Source organism: Gymnogyps californianus, chromosome 3 (assembly GCF_018139145.2).
Source record: "Gymnogyps californianus isolate 813 chromosome 3, ASM1813914v2, whole genome shotgun sequence".
Lineage (NCBI taxonomy): Eukaryota > Metazoa > Chordata > Aves > Accipitriformes > Cathartidae > Gymnogyps > Gymnogyps californianus.
In genome coordinates, this window is record NC_059473.1 from 69,647,600 (window position 1) to 69,674,708 (window position 27,109).

At 36.9% G+C, this 27,109-nt stretch overlaps 1 protein-coding gene across 1 annotated transcript in view; it reads right to left on the reverse strand.

Annotated features, from left to right (window-relative positions):
* NKAIN2 (sodium/potassium transporting ATPase interacting 2) overlaps positions 1 to 27,109 on the reverse strand; it is a 475,734-nt gene that overhangs the window by 247,039 nt on the left and 201,586 nt on the right. Inside the window, exon 3 of the mRNA XM_050894206.1 lies at positions 13,982 to 14,062. Coding sequence (XP_050750163.1) covers positions 13,982 to 14,062 — 81 coding nt within the window. The remainder of the gene's footprint in view (positions 1 to 13,981; positions 14,063 to 27,109) is intronic.

Sequence of the window (27,109 nt, forward strand, 5' to 3'; positions counted from 1 at the left end):
AAATGTTTATTATTCATTTGCATGTTGGTATGAGTTTTTGTATAAGGTTTTCAAAACTGACTCCCGTTGTTCCATAGACATGGTAGGCAGGTTTTCAATTTATTTCATGTGCAGCATCACTGGCTTACTCTGAAACAAAATGATAATCAATGAAGGAGGAGAATAAAATAAACTATGCAACTCCAACTGAAAACATGAAGCACTTTTTCAGTATGCTTAGAAATGAAAACTCTACCATTGCCATTCTTTCTCCTTTTCTTGAAGGCAAATCAATAAATGCAGAATTTAAAAAAAAAAAAAGAATTTTTTTGCTAGAACTCAAACCCCGTTTTCAGAAATTACTAACAGACTAAACACTCAAATTCCAATTTAAATGCAATTTAGGCTCCATGGAACCAGATTTTTAAATATATTCAGAGTTTGGTGTTAAAGGAAGGCATCCCATTGTGCTTAACTACCATGAATTCAATGGGTGATAAGCACTTAGGGTTGGATTCAGCTCATTTAACTTTGGCTGTCTAGAAGTCACGTATCTACTCAGCTATGTTGGCAGTCTAGACAGAGCAGCAGGGATCTCCAAAGAGTGTTTCAGCCCATCACCACCTCCATCAGGCAGGTGTCTAGGAAAACAGGGGAAGTGTAAAAAGGAGTGAGAGAGCCTGAAGAATTACACATGGGAAGGGGCGTGTCACATGGGCATGGGAGGGTGGCAGCACACAGTGGCATGTTCTGCTGAGAAGGAGCCAAAGACACATCATCAGCCTCTGGACTCACAGTGGCTTGCTGGTTTCCTTGAGTCCATGTTTTCATGCCTATAATCCACCATCTTAAATAAACAGCAGATTATTTCAATATTATTTGAAAATAATTTTTAGAGTTTGGGTTATCAAAGACCTGAGTTATATGTGAAATAACATTCTACTTATATGCAATTTGCCACTTATGCTTGTAATATTTTGCACTGCCTCTGTATGAGACATGGAAGAGATGGTACTTGATACTTATCAACTTTGAAAGCATGCTTCTTTATGGTAGGAAGCAAGGGAGTACTGTCTTACACAGTACACAATGATACCAGTGTAAAAAAATTGTATTACTTTTTATATATTCTTTTTAACAGACACATTTTTGTGCTTGTGAAAAACAACTGAAAACATTGCCTAAAGCTAAACAGAATGGGTACAGGAATCAAACAAATTTCCCATGTAAACTCTCTCAGTAAAGTTTAGTCTTCAGTGACTTTTCGTACAAAGGCAACTCTCCTCTGCAGAATCTATCGTTAATGCTACATACTGTGACACAGACAAACATCTTTTAATGATAAATTAAAGATTGTTACACTCATTTTCACTTTAAGACCTGAATCAGGATAAGTACTATTATCTCCTGGAGATGTTTTGCCAGAAATGTAACATCGAAATTAAGTCTCCATAGTCTGTTACAAGCTCCTGCTTTCACTATGTGGAGAGAGACATTTCTTGAAAGAATCCCAATTACTTCGGATTTGTACTTTACACTATTTCCAAGTGTGAAAACCCAAGAGTGTGGCAATTATCATTATATTCTCGTTCCTGTAGCAGGTTGTATATGCTAATGAAGAGAAAAAAACCTAATTACATAGTATTATAGTCTGTTGTTACTATGCACTCCTGTAACCTCTTCTTCCAAACAGCTGTCTAAGCTTGTAACTTTTTCTGTTATTAAAAATTAAAACTACAGAATTTAGGAAGACAAACACAACAGCCAGAAGTTGTAGTTTTAGGAAACATCTCGTGCTTTGAACCCCATCATTGTTTGTCAGCCATGAAAAACACACAGTTACAAGCTGAAAAGCTTTCTGATTCTACACAGATTATGCTATATTGTATATCCTTGTGCTGAGTTGAAACTATTTATGTGATTGAAATACTTTAAACCATTCACAAAGGCACTGATAGTATTTCACAAGTAGGACAGGAACTATTCAAGACAGAATAAAAGAAGATGGGATTTTTTTGCACAATGTAAACCAGGGCACCCCTAACATAAGAAAACATCTGATGAAAACAAAAAAAGTAAAATAAACAAGAGCTAAGAACAGCATTCGCGCTTTTTTTTGTAGAATTCATGCCTATAAGAATAAAGAAATAAAAAAATAATATTAAAGAAAAAGAGTCAGACACAGAATGGCATATATGTGCTGTCAAATGAAATGGAAAACACTAATCATATATATATATGTATGTATGTATGTATGTATGTATGTATATGTTAGTTTCTCAATAAAAGCGAACGGTTAGTTCCCTAGGCTTAAGGAGAAGCTTTTCCGATGGAGGAATTTCTTTCAGTATTGCCCATAGCAGTGTTTCTTACATGGCCATTTGAACACCTAGGATTAACTGCAGTTGGGTAGATGCTAATATTCATGGATAACCTTTGCACAACCTACAGTATCAATTTTTACATTATTCTTATGGCAGTACTTAGCAAATAGTTTTTATACTGTGTATTATCTAGATTATATCTGCAATATATTTAACAGTTTCATCAAAATTTATATTATGATGTCATATGCAACATATGAAAGAAGAAACACACCTACATAAACATGATATTGGATATTCTAATGAGGAAAAGAAAGTTTAAAAAATTTCCTTAAGGCAAACTTTAAGATGAACAAATATGTTCCAACTGCTTAACTTCTGCACCTAATGCAAATCAATCCCCATCATTGCTGCTGCAGGACGGATGTCTTGTACTCAGGTTTTAGGAACATCTGTGGGAAGACTATGAATCAGGTGCATGTGGTTACAATGGGCAGTGAAGTACAGAATTACAACATTTAGTGTATTCTTTAAGTGGCTGTTAAAGAGAAATACATAAATGAAACTGCACTCTAGTACAGTGTTTCCCCACACTTCCAAAGCAAAATAAAACTTGCCAGTTTAGCCAAAACCAGCCAAACCCATACATTTGGATGTGCTAAGCATCAGAGGAACGGGCCAGTGGTGAGCAAAGCCAAGATTAAAAAAAGTATTCAGCTTTAATAAGCTGAGGGAAGAAAAGAGAGGGCTGACAAATATAAAATTGCCAAGAAAACAGAGAAAGAGAAAGACAGAGATTGCTTTGTGCATCTGATTGGAAGTCATAGACGGGACCCTTATGTAGATAGGGAGAGCCCTTCACTTTTAAGATATGGTGAAAAGCCTGACAAATTCAACACCTTTCTTTTTCTACCTGAATGGTGAGGTATGTCTCAATTACCTGTAGAGGAGGAACTATTTTTTTCCACATAGTTTTGAGCACTCTGATCTTACTCTCCCTCTACATTGCAAAGAACAGTTTTTCTATAAAAGGGTTCATTGGCAGTTTAAAGATACCAGTGAGATACTCAGACACAGCACGTTACTGATCACCTCATTGTTGCTGAATTAGCCAACTATTGCAGGGTGGAAGAAAAATAGCCCAAGTTACACTGTGGCCTGCTGAAGAACAGGCTTTTAGAATGAAACCCACAATAAACCACACTTTTGTTCAATTCGTAAGGTTATTTAATCAATCAAATCCTCCCCTCAAAACACAGAATCCAATTTCTACTCAAATAGCTGTTTGTGGTAGTCTGATAAGTGGGATATAATGCCATAGTATAGCAGTTTACTCCTGAATAGACAGGATGCCCCTTAAAATTAATGCCACTGAAATAGCAGCAGCAAGTTTTGAAAACATGAACACTAGAGTGAACTCATACTTTGGGGATAAATTCACAAAGGTAATCATCGAGTTTAGTGGGTTATTAGAAAAGGAGGCCAAATATTTTTCATAGCTAGTCCTTCATTCTGAGCATATGGAATCAACAAAACAAAACAAGCTGAGAGTGTGCTGTCAGCTGCAATATGAAAGCACTGAAGTCAATGAGGTTTTGCCAGAGAATAATTTTTCTGGTTTATTATGGGCAATTAATAAAAATTCATCATCAAATCCTACAGACTTATCAAAGTTGACATTAGTTAATTCATTTATCCATATACCACAGATCGCTGCCTTTCAGTAGCGGTTTTGGAAACATTTCTTTCACTGAAAAGAGAAAGGAAGAAAATTACAAGAAAAAATTACTAATATTTAAAATTAATTATGCATTTTTGATGTAGCAATTTTACAGGAGGGAAAATTAATTTCTTTTGTATCCCAAATAGTTACATTGCACCATGCTTCTGTAAATACCTGTTTAAGTGTTTAAGGAGATCTATCTAGTGAGTATAAATCCTCTTGGACTGCAGAAAGCATAGCATGGCTCTGTGACTAAGGCAGACATTCACTTTGAAATATTTGTGACAGTTTAAACATATTACTGCCTTCTTAGCTTTTATTAGTGTCTTCTCTAGGAGCTACTCACCTGCTTCAGTGCAAAGTTGGGTGTGTGTTTAAGAACATATTTTATGTGGCTGCTAGGAGTGGCTTAAGATGCACCTGTGTATTTTAGCCCAGAGACAGATCATGAATGTTCAAGTGCTTCAGTGCTCTGGCAGGGCCCTGGGAGTGGGACGCTCCAGCAGAAGGGCAACTGCAAATACGGAGCATTATAAGATGATGAACCACTATAAGAGATGATCAGCCACCGCAGCCAATTTCAGTGCACGGCCTTATGGTCTGTAAGCTCGCTGCTACCACTGCAGTGGTGAGAAAGGAGTACGGTAAAAATAACACTGTGCTGTTTGTTGGCTGCACTCACACTGTTCTATGGGAGGGGGACAATATTAAACAGGATCAAAAAAGGAGAGTGCTTCACTGCTCACGTTGTTTTCCCAGGTTCAATAAATGCTTATTCATATGTGAAAAGATGCTGAAGGCAATACAGGATTTTTATTTCCTACTGGATTAACACTGGCATAATTTTCAGTGACATAAGGATCAGAATGGTTTCCTTCAGAAATTCCAAGTGATACAGAGCTCCGTGGAAACTGTATGGGCTTAGTGTTGCCTTGAAATTTCTAGTAGACTCCTGGTTCACAAGATGGAGCTTATCTGATTGATAGATTATAATTAGAAGGTCAATTATTTATTTATATTTAGAGGAAAAGTAAATGTGGAGAAAGGATATTCCAGCCATTGCACCTATGTTTAGAACAAAAAATCGTTAAGGACTATCTTAAGTATTGCATACGTACTGAAAAAGAATAAAAAATGAAACAAAAAGCTGACACCATGAGACAGTGAAATTTAACTCAGTTTTAAAAAGCAGAACTTATTTTCGTACGTTTTCATACTTTTACAAAAGATGAGCAGATGCTCTGGCAGACTCCCCAGCTTTCAACTATGGTAAATAACCCTTCAGCCCTTGTCCATAGCTGATTCCAGAGCCTGATTTATATACCCATAGGAAAGGTCCTGTCTATGGGAGGCACAGACAGCTCTGCAGAAGAGCTGTCACAGCAAACGCGCATTCTGTAGCTGTGATCTTCTGAGCATCTGCTTCACTGGAATTAAGTTTATCTTCTGATTTTTCATTTTAAGCAAAATCAACAGTTTTTCGCCCAGTGCCTTAAACAATTGGTGAAATGCTAGCAATGGTGCAGTATAGTATTCAGAAGTGATTTCCTTACAGAGGGGGACCAGGAAATCCTGCCCCATCAGAAGTAAGGGTTTGAGTCACTTGCCTATCCATCCTCATAGGGATGAGAACCATGGGGAAAACTTGATGAGAAGGTTGAGAAAATACAGACTTCATGAAGAATTTCAAAGATATACCACTGGTTTGCATTCTTCCTGCAGTCTCCTATTTGTTGGTTCACACTTCTTATTCTGTTACATCACATACTAAGACTGTGCACCATTTAGGACAGGCTCTATTTATATTTTGTGTTTCTAGGGCTCATAGTATAATGGCACCCTGATATCAAATTGGGGCCACTAGATGGTACTGCAATATAATTAATAAATATTAAAAAGTAATCTCATAAATATGTATTTGTTTTTCCTGCAATGTCTTGGCTGTAGCATGTGAAAGACTTGCAGAAATATCCATGGCACTGCCTTTAGATATATACTAAAACCTCCATATAACTATAATATATGCAGTTGTAAGGCATATGCTAAAATGTGTGCTTATTGATCTTAACAGTATAACTAAGGTACTTAATACATATGTACACACATATATGATATTTATACAATATGTACACACAAATGTAAATTATCATATGGAATTATCATCTGATCAGTCACTACGCTTACTCATTTTCATGTGTTCCTGTATTCAGTGCGTAACTATTAGATTATGGGAAAAGTGTGTGTATATAAGTCAATATGCAGATGTATGTTTATTCATGAACTCAACATAAAATATATCCCAGAATTTTAAAAGATAAACTTTGTACAATAAGCAAAATCTATACAACCATATTTTATATTTTTCTATACTTTGAATGATTTCCTATCACAGTTTGCTTCACCATTAAAGAGATGAAAAATCCCACTTTTATCTAAATGTTTTCCACCATATGCTATGTCTACAGTAGTAAACAGTTTAAATTTTATAATCAGTTATCTTCTAGCTGGTAAAGATCTTGAAGTTTAAAAATTGCTGCAAAACTAAATTATCTGAAACCATAAGCATGCTTAATAGTATCTACCCATGAAACTACCCTCAGAATAACCTAACACTGCTGGTTGCCAGCACTATTTTCAATTTTCATCTGTTAGATATATGATCAAGCATGTCAAATCTGCCCTGAGTAATAGAAGTGAAAAAATAAAGTCATTTACTTAAAACATTCTGATAGCTATTTATCTGAAAACCCTGGTCAGATTTACTGCTCAAAGGCATTTACCTACAAAGTTAACCAGATGCTTTGAGTTGAAAACTAATTTAATTTCTCTGTTATCTTAACAGGACATCTGTTAAAACAACATCCAAGGAAGGTAATATGTTCAAAATTAAACATCCTGCAGGTTGTTTTATTAGAGTATGTGCAACATTGACATTTAACTGTTAACGACCACCGCCTTACAAAAATAATTAGTAAATGTGGAATCAAAGCAGTATAACGATTATACTAATGGACACGAAGTAATGTAGAATGAATGTGTAACTGGTGTAAGTTCAACCTTGTTGCCAAGTTCATTGCTTTGTTACAACTAAGTTACACTGAAGATGAATGAACCATTTATTTTGTTTCCTTCTTTCATCTGTTTCGTCTAGATATCAAACTGTCCCTTTAAATTCAGAGTATATTAGCTGAATAAAGTAGTCAGCACTCATAGCCAGCATGTTTTTTAAGCATCATGAGTGACAAGCTATGCAAATCATATCCTGAAGTAATTTGCATTATTGCAGTTAATTTGCATATGGATATAAACTGCATTTCAGAGCAACTAGGTATCAATCCAAGCAGTAGTATGTGAAAGTCAGACACATAGGTGGATGCGTGCTTGACAATGTTGGGATATTCAAGTGGAAAAATACTACAACGTGCCTATTTCTGGTTGGTCCTTATAACTTTGGTGGATAAGATGGTGGGGACAAATGAGAACGGTAGGAGGAAACATGGGCTCCATATTTCCTTCCACCCCTTCCATTTATTCCCACCAGCAATGCAGGGCTGAAGTTAATTTGTCTGTTGGCAGGAAGTGCTACGACCATTGCTGCCTCTTCCTCTTCCCATTAGCGTCATCCAATGGAAAAGGAAAAGAGAAGGGATGGACTGCACTACAACTACTAAAAGTCAGCCATATCTGGCTAATCCTGGACTAACAGCTCAGGTCAACAAGGGAAAGGCAGATTTATCAGAGGTGAAAGGTTGTTAATGCATGAATGTCAGCTGTGGGTTGATTTCTAAACTGCTCGTTTCCTCCTTAAGATCTTTTGCATCAGATGCTCTCCCATAGTCCAGGTTGGTTGCTGAGCCTGGCTGGAAGCAGGAGAATGGACTAGCCATATCCTGAAGTCCCTTCTGGCCTTACTTTACTACAAACCATGACTATCAGTATGAAAACACTGATTTTAATCACAGTGTACATTGGTAGTTGGGGAATCCCACTTAGATGATTTCTTACATTTGTCTTTATTACTCTGCTTTCATGATGTGGAAAACAGTCAAACTTGCAGTTCAGCTACAGAGTGAGTAATACCTTCAGATGATAAACCAGCACCAAACTCTCTCCTTAAACCTTCATTTCTCCAGTAGTTCCTCTGTACTCCCAGAGCTGTCTCTCTCCCCAGGGGTATTCCTCAGCAATGCTATCATATTGCCTTCCTCCTGCTCCCTATCAGTTACTGGGGAGCTTTCACCAAGTTTTGGTTAACTTTCCTGATTCATACTTACCTCAACAAGAAAGGGGAAGCGTTACACATTTTCAGCATTTTATTTGACTGCAAGGTTTATATGCAATGCTTTCAGTATTTCCCTAAACACAATATCAGGCAACTTAAATGTTGAGATAAATTGAATTGTCTTTGAATTAAAGGATTCTAATTCATTTTGAATGTGTTATTGCTTCTTCCAGATAACAAGGATAACCTTCATCTTTTCTCATTTTACTTAAGATACTATATAGCTTTACATATATGTGAAGACCCTTTATTTTTCTTCCATAGTAAAGCATGTAAAATTGTGAAAAGTGAACTGATTGTTTATTACATGATAATTACCTTTTTTCTTGTGAGATGCAACAAGCTGTGTGTGGTTGGAAATAGGAATTCAACTACAGAAAGGAAAAAAAGAAAGCTGAAGTACTCAACTTCAGTTAAAAGCCTAAAGGGGGTGTTAGAAAAGATGGAGCGTGACTTCTCAGAGGTACACAGTGAAAGGACAAGAGGCAATGTCACAGATTTCAGCAATGGAAATTTCAACTGCATATCAGGAGAAAGTTTTTCACAATGAGAATGGTTAAGAACTAGAGAGGTTGTGAAATTTCCATCCTTGGGGACTTTTAAAACTTGACTGGCTAAAATTCTGAACAACCTGATCTAACTTTGAAGTTGGTGCTGCTCTGAGCAAGAGACTGGATTAAGTGACCTTGAGAGGTCTCTTCCAAGATGAATTAGTCTGTGATTCCGTGGGTCTAAGTTATCTTATATTTGCAGATATTTGAGGTGGGTAGGAGAAAATGTGTTCAGAAACATTTGATTTCCCTTAAAACGTCTGGTAGAAAACAATCTGATTACATATTTTTCTTTAGTTTACATTTTAATAGCTACAGTACATTCAGTTCTTTGTATCATATTTAATAATTTCAATTTTAAATAAGTGTATTTTTTTAAACTTTCCTATTCTTTCATGTTCCCCCTGTTGCAGCTCAGGACAATATAGGAAAGGAAGTAACCTCATTTGAATGCAAATAGGAACTTTTTTTTTAAAGAATGGTAGCTTGCAACTCAGCTCTGTAGAATAAGTGCTAAAATCACGAGGAACTGCACTTTAACTACACATGGTGAGCTATGTACATATTATTGCCACTGTGCTTAGGGTGCTTAGGTGCCATGGTTCTGTACATAAGCTTTCATAGTATTCTACGTGTTTTCAGAGCAGATTTGAAGTACAAGATTTACTTGTATGAAGTACAGAAATTAATTACATAATGGCCAATAAGGAGAAAACAAAATATGTAATGGCCACACATGGTAAGAAAAGCACAATTTTTTTTTTCCTTGCCCCTTTATTAAGCTTTTTCTGACTGCTGCAATACACAGAATAAGATCCAGTATGGAAGCCTCACTCAGTTCCCAAACCTGATTCATCTCTAAAATAGGCCATGCTGTACAGAGATTAAGGAAAGGATCATGAAAAAGAAAAAAATATAATTGTCACTGCATAATTAAAAGCTATATAAAAATGAATGTACAGAGAGAGCTAAATTATGCTTATACAAGCAACCTTAATTCTGGCATTTCTTGATACTGGAGCGTTTGACTTTCAGACACCTAATTTTTGTGTCAAAAGACATGTAAGTACAACCTTATGATTTAATATATTAAATGTAACCTTTGTATGTTATTTAGGCATAAATAAGCAAGATGTCAAGAATGCTGCACAAATAGAAACTAAGTTAATTTTGACAGTTAAAATGAGTTTTGAAAAAGTGTATTCTTGGTCATATTCACATAGTACTGTAGGGACTACAGCAAAGTGATACCAGAGCTTAGCCAGGCAGCAGTGAGAGAAGAGCTCTTGTATCTGGTCACATGAGTAGGATTGCATGCAAGGAGAACCAAAAGTACTGGCACAAGGCTGGGACCATGTGCAGCAAGGGCTGCTTTGGACCCTGAACCCCAGCTGGTCCCCCTTGTCCAGCACCGCAAGTCCAGCCTCCGCCTTGACTTCCAGTAACTGTCAGCAGCAGTATCTCTACACTCCCACACTTGTGACGGGACCAGTGCAACCTCAGCCATGCATTTTTTTCAGCAAAAAAATGTCTACTCATTTTTAAACTAAAAATGGGAGTTCGATAGTTCTTATTCTGCTTCTGTGCTGCTTGTAGGATCTTTAGACATCATTAGGGGAAGCTTTTAAATGCCTTGAAACAAGAGTGCTGTTTCTTCATTACATGAGCACTTGCAGCACTCTTTCTACTGTAGGTCTTCCTTCAAAGGTTGCAACTGAATCCCATAGAAGTAAATGGGAGTTTTGTCTGAAGAAGAGAGTAAAAAATGCTAAACAGACTGTTAACTTTTGTTGGGCTTTAGGGGCTTTTTTTGTTGTTGTTGTTCCGAGATAGCTGCATCTAGTTCCTTCTGTCCATTCTTGATATATTTAAACAAATCATTGAAACGCTACATTTTCTCAGAGATGCTTTCTATTACGTTTTCTTTTTTGTTTCACTGGTGTACTTCAGATGTGCTTCATTCAAGACAAGAGGTTACGCTTTTCATATGCTACCTTTGCTTAGCCACAGGCGAAAATAAATATTACCACTCCTGAAACCTTAAAGTCTTATACTGAGTATGGTACTCACCAGCAAGCAAAACAACACACAGACTAATTAAATATTATTGAAGAGTAATACTGAAAAGTAAGTCTGAGAAGTGGGTTTTCTAGGCATTCATTCACAGATTCACATAACAATCAAGGTTAAGAACAAGTAATTGCACTTCCTCTTTGTTACAAACCTTTGTTACAAAGCCATAAATATTCCAGCTTGGTGTGAAAGAGTTTCAGCAAAGACAACTGTGCCTCAAGGACAGAAAATAGTTAGTGTGATGCCGTTTTCCACAAGATATATATGATTGTAATGGTGTATAATGCAAACAGATTTGCATGGCTGTTCACTAATAATCCTTGAGCCTCCTCAGTCTCTTCAGAGATTGTTACCTCATTGTTCTAAAAATTTCTGAGTCTTTGCAGGCCTGTTTCAGTGTAATAAGGAGAAGCTGTAAAAACGTCATGACCTCCACTCCCACAACTAAAATAAAAAGGATGAAGCTCACAAGCCTTTTGTAATAAGGTATATTAACAATTGAAATATGTCCTCTGTGTTGTATCAGCAGGTGATGATAGTACATACATATAGAATAAAAGCTGTTCTCAAAACTTAAAGAAAACACCTTTCTTTTATTTTATTTGGTAGAAAGCTATAAATTTTACATATAAAAATAAACTATACCCAGCTGAACTATTATTAGGCTGTAATTTTAACCTACGAATTCCTAAAGCCATGCTGTGCCGGATCCTCTCTCATGGTTTACAACCTCAGAGGCATCTCTCTGGTACTTACCTAAAGGTTATTTTTTATTCTCTATTTAGAACCGATTCAGACCCAGAGCTTTTTTCAAGGTTCTACGTGCCATTCCAAACACAAAAAAATACACAGGAGTATCATTATAGATTTGAAGTTGCAGTTATTCCCAGATGAATATATAAATAATAAAGAAGATTCAGTGCAAGATGTATGAATGTGATTGAGAGACATAAAACTTAAAATGATCCATTTTGTAGGATACCTACATCTGTAAAACAGTAGGAGCCTCTGAAGGATCTAGAACAGGAGGATAAGTTTTATCTATCCAAACAGTTGGGTATCTTTCCACTAGACACATATTTCTAGGCCCTAGATCTTGCAGAAGATTTGATCATGTGGAGAAGTTTTGATGTACCATTCACAGTTGAAAGGGAGAGGAGAGTGATGTCCCATGTGTGAATTAGACCTTTTGTAGACAATGAGTCAATCTGTACCTATTTCTTAAATCCATTTTCTAGGATCTTTTCCTTTTCTCCCTCTCTTTACCAATGCTGTTGGTCTGAAAACCAGCTGAAGTGGAAGGAATATACTCTACTGGGTATTTCAAGGCAGATCATATCACTGGAACAAATAATACCTCTAAAGACCAAATAAAAACTTTAACTGCATCCAAATATAAGCCTGAACCATATGGTTGGTTGGGAAACACTCTAGATGACACAGCCCTAGACTTCAGAAAAAATCAGTTCCAGGTTTAGATACTGGTTTTGGCCCATCTTTATTCCAACTAGCACTTACCAGTGTTCTTAAGCTGGTTTTATACCCATTAAAACACAGTGCTCAAACAGCTGCTTCTCCTTTCTCCCTTCCTTCCCACCCCCTTTCACTTCCCCAGACACAATAAACATCCCAACATTTACAAGTTTAGGAATGCAGGTGGCTGAAACACGCAGGTGGAAAGACAGTGGATTGGGTTGAATATAATTGTACAACAGGTGCCGGGTTTGTTATATACATTAGTTCACTTAGCAATACAGAAAGCATTTTAACCAAATAAAAGATTATATATGCAAGTTCTTTTCTTTACTTTGTTTTTGCCAAGCTTTTAATGAGATGGGCCTGTCTGAAGGTATAAAACACAGAAAGTGTAACGTTTTACCTGCAGAAAATTACTTTACACCCTCAGGAAATGAAATTCCGATCCCTTTGAAGTCAGCATCTTTTGAAGAAACAGAATACATGGGGATGAAATATCCCAGTCTCTAGTATTTTTTGTACTTTGGGGGTGATTTGAGAGAAAATATAGATAAGGAAGTATCTTTGCCTCATTTATTCTTCCTATAATTGTGTTTAACTTTCTGCATCATAACATATCAGTAACTCACAAAGGATCAGAGAATTACATCTGTAATTTACAGTTGGGCTAAACTCCCTTTAATCAGGAACAGCAATTAAATATCTGAGTCAAGAAGAGAATGTGATCTTTTTCACATGTGGGATTCTCCTTGATGGTCAGCTCACCCCACTGTGAGCATAACTCACCATAGACAGCAATATTTAGACTCAGTTGAAGCTTATTACTTTAACAAAATCATTTGTTACCACTGCTTATCTTTTACCCCATAAATTGCCAGCCTTCTGGGAATGCCTTAGAAAGCAGGAGTTTTGGTTTGAGATGTTGGTTTGAGCCCATTACCAACTGCCACTTTATGTGTGACACTTACAGTGTCAATAAAACCCTATAAATATGTCATTCTTAGGAAAACATATTTTTCCTATGGATTTTGACTGTGTATAATTGTTCAATCATAACATTCCTACCAGAAGCACAAAGTCAAAAAACACTGCTGTAGCCAAATGGCAATCTATTCTGGCACCTCAGTTTACACTTCAATTTGATGAAAGACACCTTGCTTTACGATTGTTATGCTGTGGTATAAGACCCCTGAAAGGAATCCAGCTAAGTAACAGCAAGCTAAATGTTACAAAAAATATTTGTTTACCCTTGAGATGGTAATCTTTTGTAGTCATGAAATCACTGATTAATGTCTCTCATAGAGGTGAAATTTGCATTGCAGAATTACTGAGGGTGCAAAAAGAGGTAATTTTTGTTGAAAGCATATATACCATTATTGTTGTGGGCATCAGAAGGTATATGCTCATTACTGTCTAGATTAAAAGTTTCTAACATACTCAGAATACTCCAAATTTCAGTTATACTACCCTCATTCTAATAACACTAAGAGGATAAGTAAACCAGAACGTAGCCTTTCGACTGGGGCATGTTAACAAACTGCTGATGGCTTAAATGTATCCAATGGTAAATTACCTTTGAAAGGTCCCCAGCCTCCAAATAGAAGCAGATAACAAACACGTTCCATGTAATCCAAAGGACCAGCCAGACAGCGTACTGCAGGGAGGAAGAGAGAAACAGTGCATTAATAATTTCACTATCAACTGAGTTAAACTTAGATCGTTAGACAACTAGTTCCATCCAAGACAAAACCAGACTATAAATATGGTGCATACGAATAAAAATGTTACATAAAAAAGAGAATCAAGAATAAATTCTTCCCTTTCACAGACACAATCTAGAGTGACCTAGTGAGTACTCAGTCACACCAGCAAATCTGTATCTGAGAAAACAGTTGATAGATCTGACATTTGAGTTTGAGACTAATCTGGATCTCTTATTATTGTTCAAATGGGGAATATGGCAATATCAAGACAGGCGTGCAATATCAATTATATGTGAAAAGTGCAGAGCTGTTTATTCAAATGGTTATTCAAATATAACTTACTAAATAACAAAGTCTGATTGAAGTAGGCACTGGATTCTGCAACACTTCAGATTTAGTCTCAAGAAACTAAACCTATATATATAACCTCAAGAAAGTAAACCTATATCTATAGGTTATTTTGCAACATTTCTACAAAATATGGAGGGATTTGGTCATGACAGCTGTCTCTATCAATATATTTTGTGACATTCCAAAACATGGTTCATAATTATTCAACACCCTCAGGGGTAGACTGTATTTTAAATTGCCAATTTCTTCAGGGTTTTTTTTTTGGTTTTGTTTTGTGTTGTTTTACAGTGTATAGGAGAAGAATTCATGCTTAAGCAATATCTGTTCATTGGCAGTTGCCAAACTTCTTATTCACATATCTGATGTGAGTAATGGAGTACATGTTTTATCTCCTTCTGTCCACTACTTTATATCTTTTTTGTATTCATAAGACCTTCTGTGCTAGGACTGGAAACTACATTTCCCTGCCGTAATGCTGGAGAATCTTGTATAATAAAGTTTGATCTGCTGTTGCTACTCTTTATCTAATGTTTGTGCTTAAGAACTTCCCTTGACAAATTATTCCATCATTTAATAAACCTTAGGATCTACAAATGTTTTTCTAATGGCTGTTGTAGCTATCCTCCAGTTGTTCACAATTCAATTCTGCATGTTTGCTAATTGCATTCCACAGACCCATGGCACTGCATATGTGTGAAATACGACAGAGACACAACACTGTTCTCTACCTGTTATAGCTGAGGGCTATTTCCTCCTTTTATATCACCGATCCATTTCTCTCAAGTATTTACAGACTTACTCTTCTTGTTTTGTTGTCTTTTCTCCAAACTCTACCCATCAAATTCTGTTAAACTACTTTTCCAAATCAGGAAACACTGTTTTCTGCACCTCTCTGTATTATATCACCTTCTGAATAAGCAGACAATATTTTAGACTGTACGCTATCCATCCCTTACAAAAAATATATGGCACACCATTGTTTGTCATGAATGACAATCTCATTCTCTAAATTCAGCAACAAACTATGTAGGATTCTTCTTGCATTTCTTTTGGAAGTGCTGTTTTGCATCAGATTGTCCATCATTCAACATGCCATTTTCTACTTACTCTTCTAGATACTGTGAAAATAATACAATTCTGTCCTTTCTCAGGAGATCTAAAGTGAGACTATATCCAACATGAGTAAAATTTAGGCCTATTCCGATTTCTTATTTTTATAGATAACCAAATAATTGTCAACCAGTCTAGTTATTAGGTAGACCATGTACAGATTTTAAAGAATTATGATAAATATTGTTTTGATCTAATGGAAGCTAATACAGTTTTAAAGGTTTGAATTGCTTTACACAGAAGTAATTTTAGGTAAATTAAAGCATACAGACTACATATACTTTATAGGACAGCTCTTTCTGGTCCATAGATCTGGTCACTGATCATAGATTTATTTAGGTCAAGAGGGACCTAGAGGTCACCTGGTCTAATATCTGCTCAAAACACGACCAGCATAGATCAAGTTGTGCAGGGATTTGTCCAGTTGAGGTCTGAATATCTCCAGGGATGGAGATTTCATGGCCTCTCTAATGCACATCTACTCTTTGAGCGTAGGCTGCTCATAGAACTTTGGAACATAGGAACTTAATTCAGATGCATGGTCTAACACATTCATACTATTTTTTAAACCCAGCTCTGAGACATTAAGTATATTGAGCATTTAATTTTCCTGTAGCTTGCTCATGGTACACCTGGCTTTGCACGTAACATGGAGCGTTATAACTACCAGAACAAGAGAAGGAAACATTAATTTAGACTCAATAACCTTAATTTGGCATTTTTTTCTAACTTTGCAGCATTTTAACTTGCTGGATTTTGCCAATTATTGTGATACTTCAATGTTATATACAAGTATGCATATACTCTGATGGAGTTAATACAAGTATTCCTTCTGACACATGAAGATAATTGGATTTCTTATAGTGAAAGTTCTAAATACTGCATTTAGACTCATTTCCCAAAGAAATGAGACTTAAGCAGTAATATCCATATGCTGTCTGTTCCCTTGAAATAAATTCTGTGCTCCTGAAAAATTTTAAGCAAACTGGACAAAAGACTAGAAGATTCAAAGATATTTTTTCACAAAAGTTTCAGGAAAATAGACGTACAAATGGGAAGAGATACTCTATTTAGTCCTCATACAGAGAAAGACTTGCAAGATCATCTTTTATCAGTCAACACGAAGGGGAAAAAAATGTAGGAGAGAGCCACTGGAAACTAGGTTTCATTAGATCGGCTGTTCATGGCATAACTTGTCACATTGCATGTAAGCAACAGCTGATTAAAAAGCTCCCTGTGCATAGCACATCCAGCAGAACACTCCAAGGCACTTTGGAGCTGCTTGTCCCAGCAGAGAGCCTTATGCTTACATGAAGAAGTGAAAGTTCTCTTTTCCACTGTCTAGTCACCAAAAAAATGACAAATTTATCTGACTTTTAGATACACTCTTTCAACAAGCATCTGCTGTTATTGGACTACAGATAAGGTTTAAAAATGCCTTTTAAAAGTATGTTTTAAACTGCTTCCTTTTGAAATGTTATATTAAGTGTTTGCTGCCTGAATTCTGCGGGTAAACACTGAGTATAATTGTCTTGAAATACAAGGATGCTTCTGCTTCCCACTGCTTCTTATTTCAGATGCTTCAGATCTAGCACATCTCTTATCTCTGGATCACATGCAGTCATAAATGCCTCTTGTTGTCTACGTGTTTCAGCAAATTGTTGCGGAAATTCAGCTCTGAAGGTCTGTGACAATGAACAAATCCCTCTGGTACTCTCTATTATATGTATCTAATTAGAAACACATTTTATAAGAGTTCTTCAAAGGGCTATAGCTGTATTTTTTTTCTCATATGTGGGAGTTCAAGACAGCTGCATTATCTGACAGAAGTCACCACAATGCTACAGCAGTCACATATCAACAAGACAAGAACCTTGATGAACACACACTTGACCAAGCAGGAGCTACTGACAGGAGGCATAGCAATGACAACACAGCTTATTATTTTTATGGAAATTCTCACTGGAAAGAGGTATAGCTGGAAGGCTAAGACTGAAGATTTAAATACTTACTATTTTGCAACGTTGTAGCCAAATAGTAAAAGTTAGAGGGTTTTTGTAAAATAAATTATATAAATACAGCTCTTATGCGGTAGCATACGCTTACCATTGTTCAAGTAAACATGAATGTATAACCCTCTACAAAGAATTATGAGAAGAATTATCTACTTTATGATTTATCGATACTGTGTAGTTACAGGTTTGAAAATTTGCTATGAATCATCACAAATTAATATAGGATGTCTTTTTTCTTGGGGAATGGGAAACTGAAATAGTAAAATACTTATAACAGTACTATGAATCCATACATCCCTCCTTACACTTCTCTCAATGTTGGCTAAGTCGCATTATCTCCATTTTACTAACAGGGAAGCTGAAGGTCAAAGAAATTAAGTTACTAGACTTAATTCCACAGCCCAATAGAAAAATGATCACAAGGGCGCAAGAACCAAAGGTCCAGGTAGCCCACTACTGCCTTTGATATAAACCTGGTCACCAGAACTCACATCTAATACTCTCGTGACTTTGCCCAAAGGAGAAATATGTCACATACCTTTCGAGTATAAATAGTGAGCAACTCTGATAGCTATGAGCATTTTAAATTGAAGCATTTTTTTCACAGAACTTTACATGGAATTTCTCTTGCTCCCAAATTCTTTCAGATATGTGAGTCAATTACAATCACCTTTGACTGAGGGATACAAGGGCTCCAGACCTACAAGATATTACTTTGTGCAATTCAAATCAATTGAATTATTGTTGTGATTAGTGATTGCTACTTATTTTCTTTTTAGAAATGTACACAATTGTAGTTTCAGACTCTTCCAAATCTGAAAATATTATGCCCCAAGATCCTTCCATGCTCCATTCAGGAGAAAGAAACTAAATGCATTTCTAAAATGATAATTACTACATTTGCCATAGTAATTAAAATGTGATTGTTTATGCTATCTGGGCAACAGTACTTGAGTTGTTCAAAGATTACCTTGAGCCCAGCATGTCTGGAAAGGAGCAGCTCCTTCCAATAGCAGAGTAACAGCTGTCCACAATTATCATCATCTTTGCTTCTAAAGTTATTTTCCCCTAATTTCTGCCGTCTATGAAGATACATCACTTAGAAATACAATTTTCAAACTTATCTTTTCCCCATCAAATCTGATAACAAGTGGAATTCTGAATACTTGGCACCAACATACTATCTAAACTTACTGATAACATTCAGCTAATCTTTGAGGTGCCTACAGCTCTGCTTACCTTTGAAAAGCCCCTCTGAAATAGAAACAACTATTTGGTGGAGTCAGTTGTTCCTGAACAGCGAAGTCCATGGTTTAGTTGTCATAACCTTCTGTGGTGTTGCCTGTTCCAACCTCTTCAGCACCAAACAGCAAAATTTCTGCCCCTTGTTTCCACCTTCCTGGAGCTAGTAAAAGACCTCACCTAGGCTCCCCTGGGAGAAGTCCATTTGAAGTGGCAACGACAGCACTCTACAGGGTGACTTCATGTGGCCACTTAGTAGGCACCATTCTCTAATTTAATCTGCTCTGCATGTTTTGCTGTTTCCTTCCCTTTCCCATTGCCTGAGGCTTTCCCCTGAGAGCTGATAAGGGTGTGGGCAGCACAGCGTGGTGGAGAGTCCAGCTCTAGAAGCCAGCAGGAGCTACACCTCAGCGGGAAGCCTCCAGTGCGGAGCAGGATCAGAAACCACAGCCTGACTCCGAAGAGGAATCAGGACCCAAATTCACACCCAGGGGAGATTCAGTTACTGAATGCGTGAGGACCAGCTGTTTTAAGCAGAACTGCTCTCAGTAACCTAACACAAAGAGCAACCGTGCTCTGCTTTTAATGATCCAAATGAAAGCCTTCCCTGCCCAGCGGTTACCTACAGGCCTCAATGGGCCAAAACCAGTAGCCTTGACAACAAATAATAACATTCCTGGCAGCAGAGGGCTTTGTGCAACCAGTTCAACTTCAATAAATGTTCATTCACTTTCTTGAATGTACTGGGAAGCTCTTGCAGGATGTCATGATCCTCCAGATTTTTTTCATTGCTTGTTGGTTGTCACAGCATGCAGCTTGCACTAGTTTTGTTTGGCTGAATGCTTCATATCATTAGGACTTAGACTTTTTCTTGGTTTTTTTTTTTATTTTTAATCAATCATGGCTATAGTGTCAGAGCACTGTCCATCTTTGTGAGCTTCTCTTTCTAAGTGAATGTGAATTGATTTTGTACGATCCATTTTTGAGCTATTGGACTTTCCTGTCTCAAATTGCAATGACAGTCTAGTTTGTCTGCTTGTGTTTATCACGGAATTTTTTAACCCTTTGGCATTGTGAGTCCTTGGCTCTTCAGCCTTTCATCAGTTACAAATGTATATATATTTTCTCCCTCGCTTTGCTCCCTCAGGTAAAAAATCTCTCTGATATTTTACTTCCTTTACATTACACTTTAATAATTAGTGTCCTCTGCCAAAACTGACTGAAAGCTGCTGAACTGTCAAGTGCATCAGAACTGGTCACTACCAAAGAGAAAATTACTGTTGGATTGGTTTTTTACTCCTGAGCAATCATTGCTTGCAGATACAGAGCAAGTCCTGCTTAAAATTTCTTCCCAGAGGCTTCTATACACTCAGTGGCTATGTATAAACTTTCAAGCTCCTTGGGCTCAGTTATAAGCCCTGATTTTATATAGGAGTATATTAACTCTATTTTCCCCTTGATTTGCGTGGGAAGGATTTGTAAGCATAAAAGGCAGGAAGAAAGCTGAGGCATATTCTGGTCAGATCACAAATGGATGAAGGGACAGCTCAGAGACCAGCACATTTTGGCTTCTGTTTTTTTTCCATTTTCTTGTGTGCTAGAATTATGCTGGTCCCAGAATGCACAGCAGAGATCTACTTTTTTTCTGAAGACATAGCTCCAACTCCTTCTGCATAAGAGAAGCTGGAATTCTACAGAGCACATTACTGCCGGAGTGATATCCATCTGCCCACATTTAGATGTCTGCAATGCAGATGTCCTCCTCTGAGCAGTGTCTAGATTCCCATTACAGTCAATTGAGAGGAAAAGGCACTTCCAGGGCTCAGTTCCTTTCTCAGTGTCTGACACAGATCACTCCACCCTTGCTGTTTGGAAAGCTAAACTCCTCCAAGGCAAAATTCCCAATGTCACAGAGCCCATTAAAAATCTCGTACCGGTGACACCAAAAATGAGATAGTAACACTGCACTATGCAGATATGCACTCCCTTTTTTCCACATAAACAAAAAGAACAAAGCAATTTAAATGTCACCAGTGTAAAATATCCCCAAAGGACTGCTGAAGAGACATCTTCTGAGAACTATTGTCTTTTGTATCCTACACACATTGATAGTTCATTAATGCTTAAGCCTGAATCATTCATTTGTTCATTTTCTGTTTCTTGGATTCACAGCTCTAGGTTTTAGTGGAAAAGATTGGGAGAAGTGCTAACATGGCAGCTGCTTTTGGGTACTGCATCACTTTCATTTGTTTTTCAGCTTCTGTTTCAGTGTCCAACTGTACCATTTAAAATATTACCCTAAACACTAAATGACAAAACCTCCATTCGAAGAACCCATGAACAACTCAGGAGACATATTGGCCCATTCATACAGCCTTCATAAGAAAGACACACAAAATTATCTCAGTGTAGCCACTCTATTCTTAATAAATAATGATTACTTTTCATATGATGCTATAGGGGTGAGTGGCCAAAATGTAAAAGTAAGCACATAGAAATACATAACTTACATTTTAGCATTGTTCAGTCAATCTACTATGTTACACTAAGGTGTTACAAATATTGTAGATCCCCAAATGAAACTATGCTGTAACTAAGGAGTTACTTTAAAAAGACAATATTTCTGCCATTCTTCTTACAAATGAGGAGCAGAGAAATTTTTTCTTGTCATCTCAAAGTCTTTTCTTCTTGGGTTTTTTGGTTTGTTGTTTTTTTTTTTTTTAGGTTTCTTCTGCATCCATACGTTAAAGCTCATGACCTTTTTAACAAAAGTGCATTTTATGTACTAAAGAAAGTAAGGTAAGGCAGAAATTTTAACAGAACATATTTATGTTGTCTTTTTGACTTAGCAGTAGAGATTTAATTGGTTTGGCTTCACTCGTCATTCAATTGCTGTATTTCTTTTGATCACATCTTTGTTGTGAAACATTTACCAGCAGGAAGCAACTTCAAATATCTGAATACTCAGCTTACTGCAACACAGTACATATCCACCCAGCTGCAGACACATACATATACATGCATATATTCACAGATGGATTGATATTTTTCATCTTATGTTACTTTCCTAGTTTTTTCAACATTCTTTGTTGTTTGTGGAAGAGATTATAAAGTTTCTGAAAACAGAGGTGACTAATTAAATGTAAGTAACAAGAAAATGATAGACAGATAATTCTCACTTAAATAGAGCTCATAATTCTTTCTTTATATCAGAATTTTAGTAATACCTCTATTTTTCAAGACATAACTTGAGCTGGTCAGGCAATAATGAACCTTAAAATAGTGCTGGTTTGATCCTCTTCTACCCCTCTGCTTCAATTCCAACATGAATCTACCAGGATCTACCTCAAGAGCTACCAGCACTAGAAATCAGTACTGTACAAGATCTAAAAACTTGAAATCATGGCTTTGAAATGGCATTATTTTTTGAGCAGTTCTTATCAGCTGTTAAATTCATGTTATAGTTGGCATAGAAAAAAAGAAAGAAATTAAAATGATGTGATTTTGGAGGTCATTTGATTCTTCAGTCCAAGGGCTAGAAATATTTTAAAAGAATTTTTCCAAACCCTGTTTCTAGACCGTTCTTAAGATACTAAGCATTTCAAGCCCTGGATTTCCTCAGAGTTAGTACATAGTGATCAGTCTAGAAATTGCATTCACAAGGCTTCAAGCTGTCTTCTATGGATGTTTTTTATTATTAAATCTTAGGGGAAAACTGCAGGAACTGTTGCTGCAAAATTTCACTGTAACTTGTGGCACCACAGAACGTTTTACCAATGAATTACCAATGAAAAAGAAACATGAACAAGATCACCGGCTACTATAAACTGCTATTGCTTTATCCAAGGCTTCACCTGAGAGTGACTCTTACTATGGAATGAACCTGCTGCAAAAAAATCCCACACATTTAGCACAAAAGTGATAGGTGGAAGAACAGTTTTGTATGTACAAGTCTGCCTCAATTGTTAAGAAACATTTGGAAAAGTGCTCAAGAATAGATCGTGCAATTGCTTTTCTGCAGAATACATGAATAGCCCCTTAGCAAGAAGTGGTGTTGCTCCCTCTCTGCCGTTGCCCGGTCTGGGGACCACCACCCTACTGAGAGGCTCTGCTGGTGGTACCAGTTCTTGAGAGCATTCCAGCAAGCCTCACTGACTGCCCAACCCCTCTGTGGGGTAGCAGTGCTTCTCCATGGAGACTCTGTGTCATGCTCACCCTGCCATATGGTTGCATTTCACCCAGGGTAAACCAGCCTCACCAGCTGAAGATCACTTCTCTACGTCCTTTTCAACCTCAGGCAGCCCTAGGAGGAACCTACCCATTCTGTTGAGTGACCAGACCTGGGTGAGGAACATTGTCTTTCCCTCCTGTTTGAATTGGACTATGTGCAGCCAGGAAGGCAAGGTGTTTTCATCCAGATAAGGTAAACGTAAGAAATATATTCTTGCTGTAATCTAACAAGAAGGACTTCTCGCTGGAATGGTGGGAAGCCATAATTTGCTTCAGACATCAGCATATTGGTGGAGATACACATGTATTGACTGCTTCCTTGGTGTCTCTGGCCTCTTCAGAAACACCCAAAAAGAAAAATCTAGATTATAATTCAGTCATTGAGCAGTTTATTTTAATGGAATTTTTAGCAGCTGTGCCCATTTAAATTCCCTATTAAAAATACAAATCAGGATACTCAGAATTCTTTCAGTGTTCATTTTTAACAGAATGCAAAAAATAAAATCAATAGATACTGTTGCTAGGAACAGAACTCTACTGACATTTATCTATATTCTTTTATTGATGCCTCAGTATTTGAGTGCCAACTGCAACTATTTATAAAGGGAATCCACCTCCCTCAGTGAATACATCAAAATTCTTGCTAAAACTAAGCCATTTACAATAAGATCTTTTTGATAAATTGAGAGGTTTGTTTTCAGCTTCCCAGGTATTATTTTCTTCTTTCCATTTTCTTTGACTTAACACCTTAACAGTCAAAGCCATGAGGACCCTGGCCATTGAGTTCACAAGGCTTTGAGTTTGGTCCTTGGTGTTCATGTTCCAAAGGAGATTTAATTGAAGCTAGAGATATATTTGTCACAGGAAAAATAAGTGAGGACAATCAGGTGCTTTCTTACCTCTCTCTGAAATGTTTTCTAAAGCACAAATATTCAGAAATTCCTAAGACCACTCCAAAATTTTGGAAAAAAATTGGGAGGTGGCTAAGATACTAGGAGAGTTTGTGTGCCAGGGTTGGGACTTTCAAAGTCACTGGCTGGCAGCTCTGTTTTGGGAGGTTGGTGGCTGTTTTGAAAGTACCAGTTAACTGCAAAGGTCACTTCCCATTCTTTGGAGATAACAAACATACATAAATTGGATCTGCAGAGTGTTTGCCTTTAAAGGGACCCCAACTGGCACAGCTGTTTAGAGCCAACCATACTATGGAGCCAGACTGAATTTTGTTTAGGAGGCTAAGACAGCTGGAGTGGATGGTGCCAAATTCTAGAGGCACAAAGACTAGCTTCATGAAACTGTACGGTGAGCACAGGGTTAGATGCAACTTCCTTGTATAGGGGGTGCATACCTGTGAGATTGTCACCATGCCCATGTGAGTGTGACTGGCTCACTGAGTAACACTAATGAGCCACAGGGACGGGAGAGAGGAAGACAAAGAACACACTTCCCCTTCCCTTACTCCCTTCTGGTACATCTGATTGGCAAGACTGCCTGATTTGGCAAAATCAGTATGTTTTAATACAGCATGGCTTTTTTTCAGGCTTTTTCAATCTTGAATGTATTCAATGAGATAAAAAAGAAATCTGAAGCTATAACAATAAAATAAAAGTAGACACTCAAACATCACTCTTTCTAAAAGAGCATAAAATGCAAAATTGACTTAATTTTCTAATTTCTTCAGGGAAATTTAAGACTCTGTGTGTTTAAAAAACATTCATTTTACACTGAAACCAGACTGCATATATTCAAAGGAAGTACTATGCTAAAAATATCTTCCTCATTTATCAATCAATCAATATCTGACTTTACTCAAATCACCAGAACACATTACACTTTGTTTATCGGTTGAATTATGGCCTTCCTCAGGAAGGTTTATACCTGGCTCTGTATACATGTTTGGCTCTATTATTCAGGAAACAAAGAAAAACCTTCTGTTAGAGTATCTTAGGGAAACTGTCTTTTCCTTCACTTTCAACTTGCATCAAAAAACATTAGCTAAAAATATTGCATGTAATAGGTTCTTCCAGTTCTGAGAATAAACTGGTGATGTAATCAGGTAATTTTGTGGTCCATCCCTCTTAATATACATAGACTGGCCAAATTCTATTTCCCTAAATGTGAAACTATCAAAGAATAGCATAATGTTCCTTATTCATGCCTTTGAGTCTCTTTCATTCATGACGTAACCTCCAAATCCTTCTTTTTTGGTAAAATTACGGTAATTGTATTTCTCTGATTGTATCTGATTTTCTTTCTCTGAAAGTACCTGTTGCTTCTCTCCACTGCATATCTCAAATACCCTAAATAATGCTTTCGCTCTCTTTCCTCTGGAACTCCAGTTTGCATCTCAGTTTTGGGTGAGAGCATGTGCCTGTTTTGGACTGGGGAAGGTTATCATTACTATTTCCTTTACTGTTAACCTTCTTGTCTCAAGTACCTTTTAGATCAAGCATTCTCTAAAAGTTCTTTATAATTTAAAAATAAAACAGGAGAAATTTTCAAACACCATCCAGGAGTAAAGCTGGCATCTCTGTAACTACACATGCAAAAAACTCGGGACATTTAATCGTTAAGACATCACTGACTGGGAAGCCTGCCACCAACATCCACACTTGATGCACATACATTGTCTTTTGGCTCTCTACAGCTATGCCCATCTGCTTCAGTGGCATGGTGCCCGCTTATCAGCTAGTTGGACAGTTTCAGTACACAGAGGTGCCAAATAAAGGTTTTACATGGGTAGCCTGTATAACCCTGAAAGTGCCATTTCTTTTGTAGGAAGAAATGCTAGTGCTGAGATACTAATAGACTACGTCTTTGTGTGGGTTTTTTTGCACTCACTGAAGATGGGTTTTGCCAAAACCATTTGCCAAAACTCTCTTTTACAAAGAAAGATATGGTACTGGTAGTCAAAGGGAAAGAAAGCAGTATCTACAGAGAATACACTGATGAACAAAGTCATTATGAAATAAAATTCAGAGTATGGCAGGTTAGGAGTGTAGTTTAAATATTGTGCACTATATGTCACTAATTCAAAGGACAAAAAACCCATGCAAATATACAACCTCACCTCATTTTACACATTTTGAAACAAGGAAAGCTTTGCAAATGCAGGAATTGGATCACACTGAAAGAAATTCAAACAGATAATTATGTGGCAACATATAGCTGCCATGTTCTAAATAGCCCTAGTTTGTCCTACAGAGATGACACACCATTCCCACAGAAATTTGACAAACTTTTTTTTTTCAGTTTGTATCAGTAGTTAGTCAATCTTTTAATTAAGAAACATATTATTTTAGAAATGTTTTTCCTCTCACTGCATGAGTCAGGGTCACAAACTTCCATGGACACCGTAACTGCATCAGAACTAACAACTACAGTAGAATAAAATTGGATCTACATATAAAGGTAAAAGAAGAAGTTGCAGCTATTTGGAATGCGAATCTTTAATCACAGAGTAGTCCGTAGTAAAAACATCACATTATTTCTTTAGGCATAAAAAAAGTGTGTCATTTTCACATTCTCAAGAGGAGTTTAATGGAAAATGGTTCATGGAAGCATTACTTATTGCCTGTGATGAAACAAACAAAAAAATTGTACAAAGTACTGATTATGAGGTGAAAGCAGCTAGTTAAAATAGTTCTGGAAAGAAACATTTACAACTTCAGAAGGTTATTTTCTACAATAAACTCGTGATTAATGAAAGACCCAAAGGCTGGGGACTTGTTGGAAAAGATTTAGGAAAAAAAACCCCTCTGGAGTATACTGTTCTAGAGTTCTTGTAAATCCATCATTAAAATATGTGGATAGTGTAGAAAATCAAAACATAGCTACAGTTCTGTTTGGATGTATCACCTGAAAACAACCATTGTTCAGCGTAGATGTTATTTCAAGCTAAGGCTAGCCTACATATTCTTTTTATAGCAGTCCTAACTCAGCAAATTGGAATCTAAGGAGATTATTTAACCTTTAAATTAAACAAGTCTTTAAAAAAATTCTTGAGAATTACATGATGAGGCAATTAAACTGACTTGCAAGGTACAAGTTGCA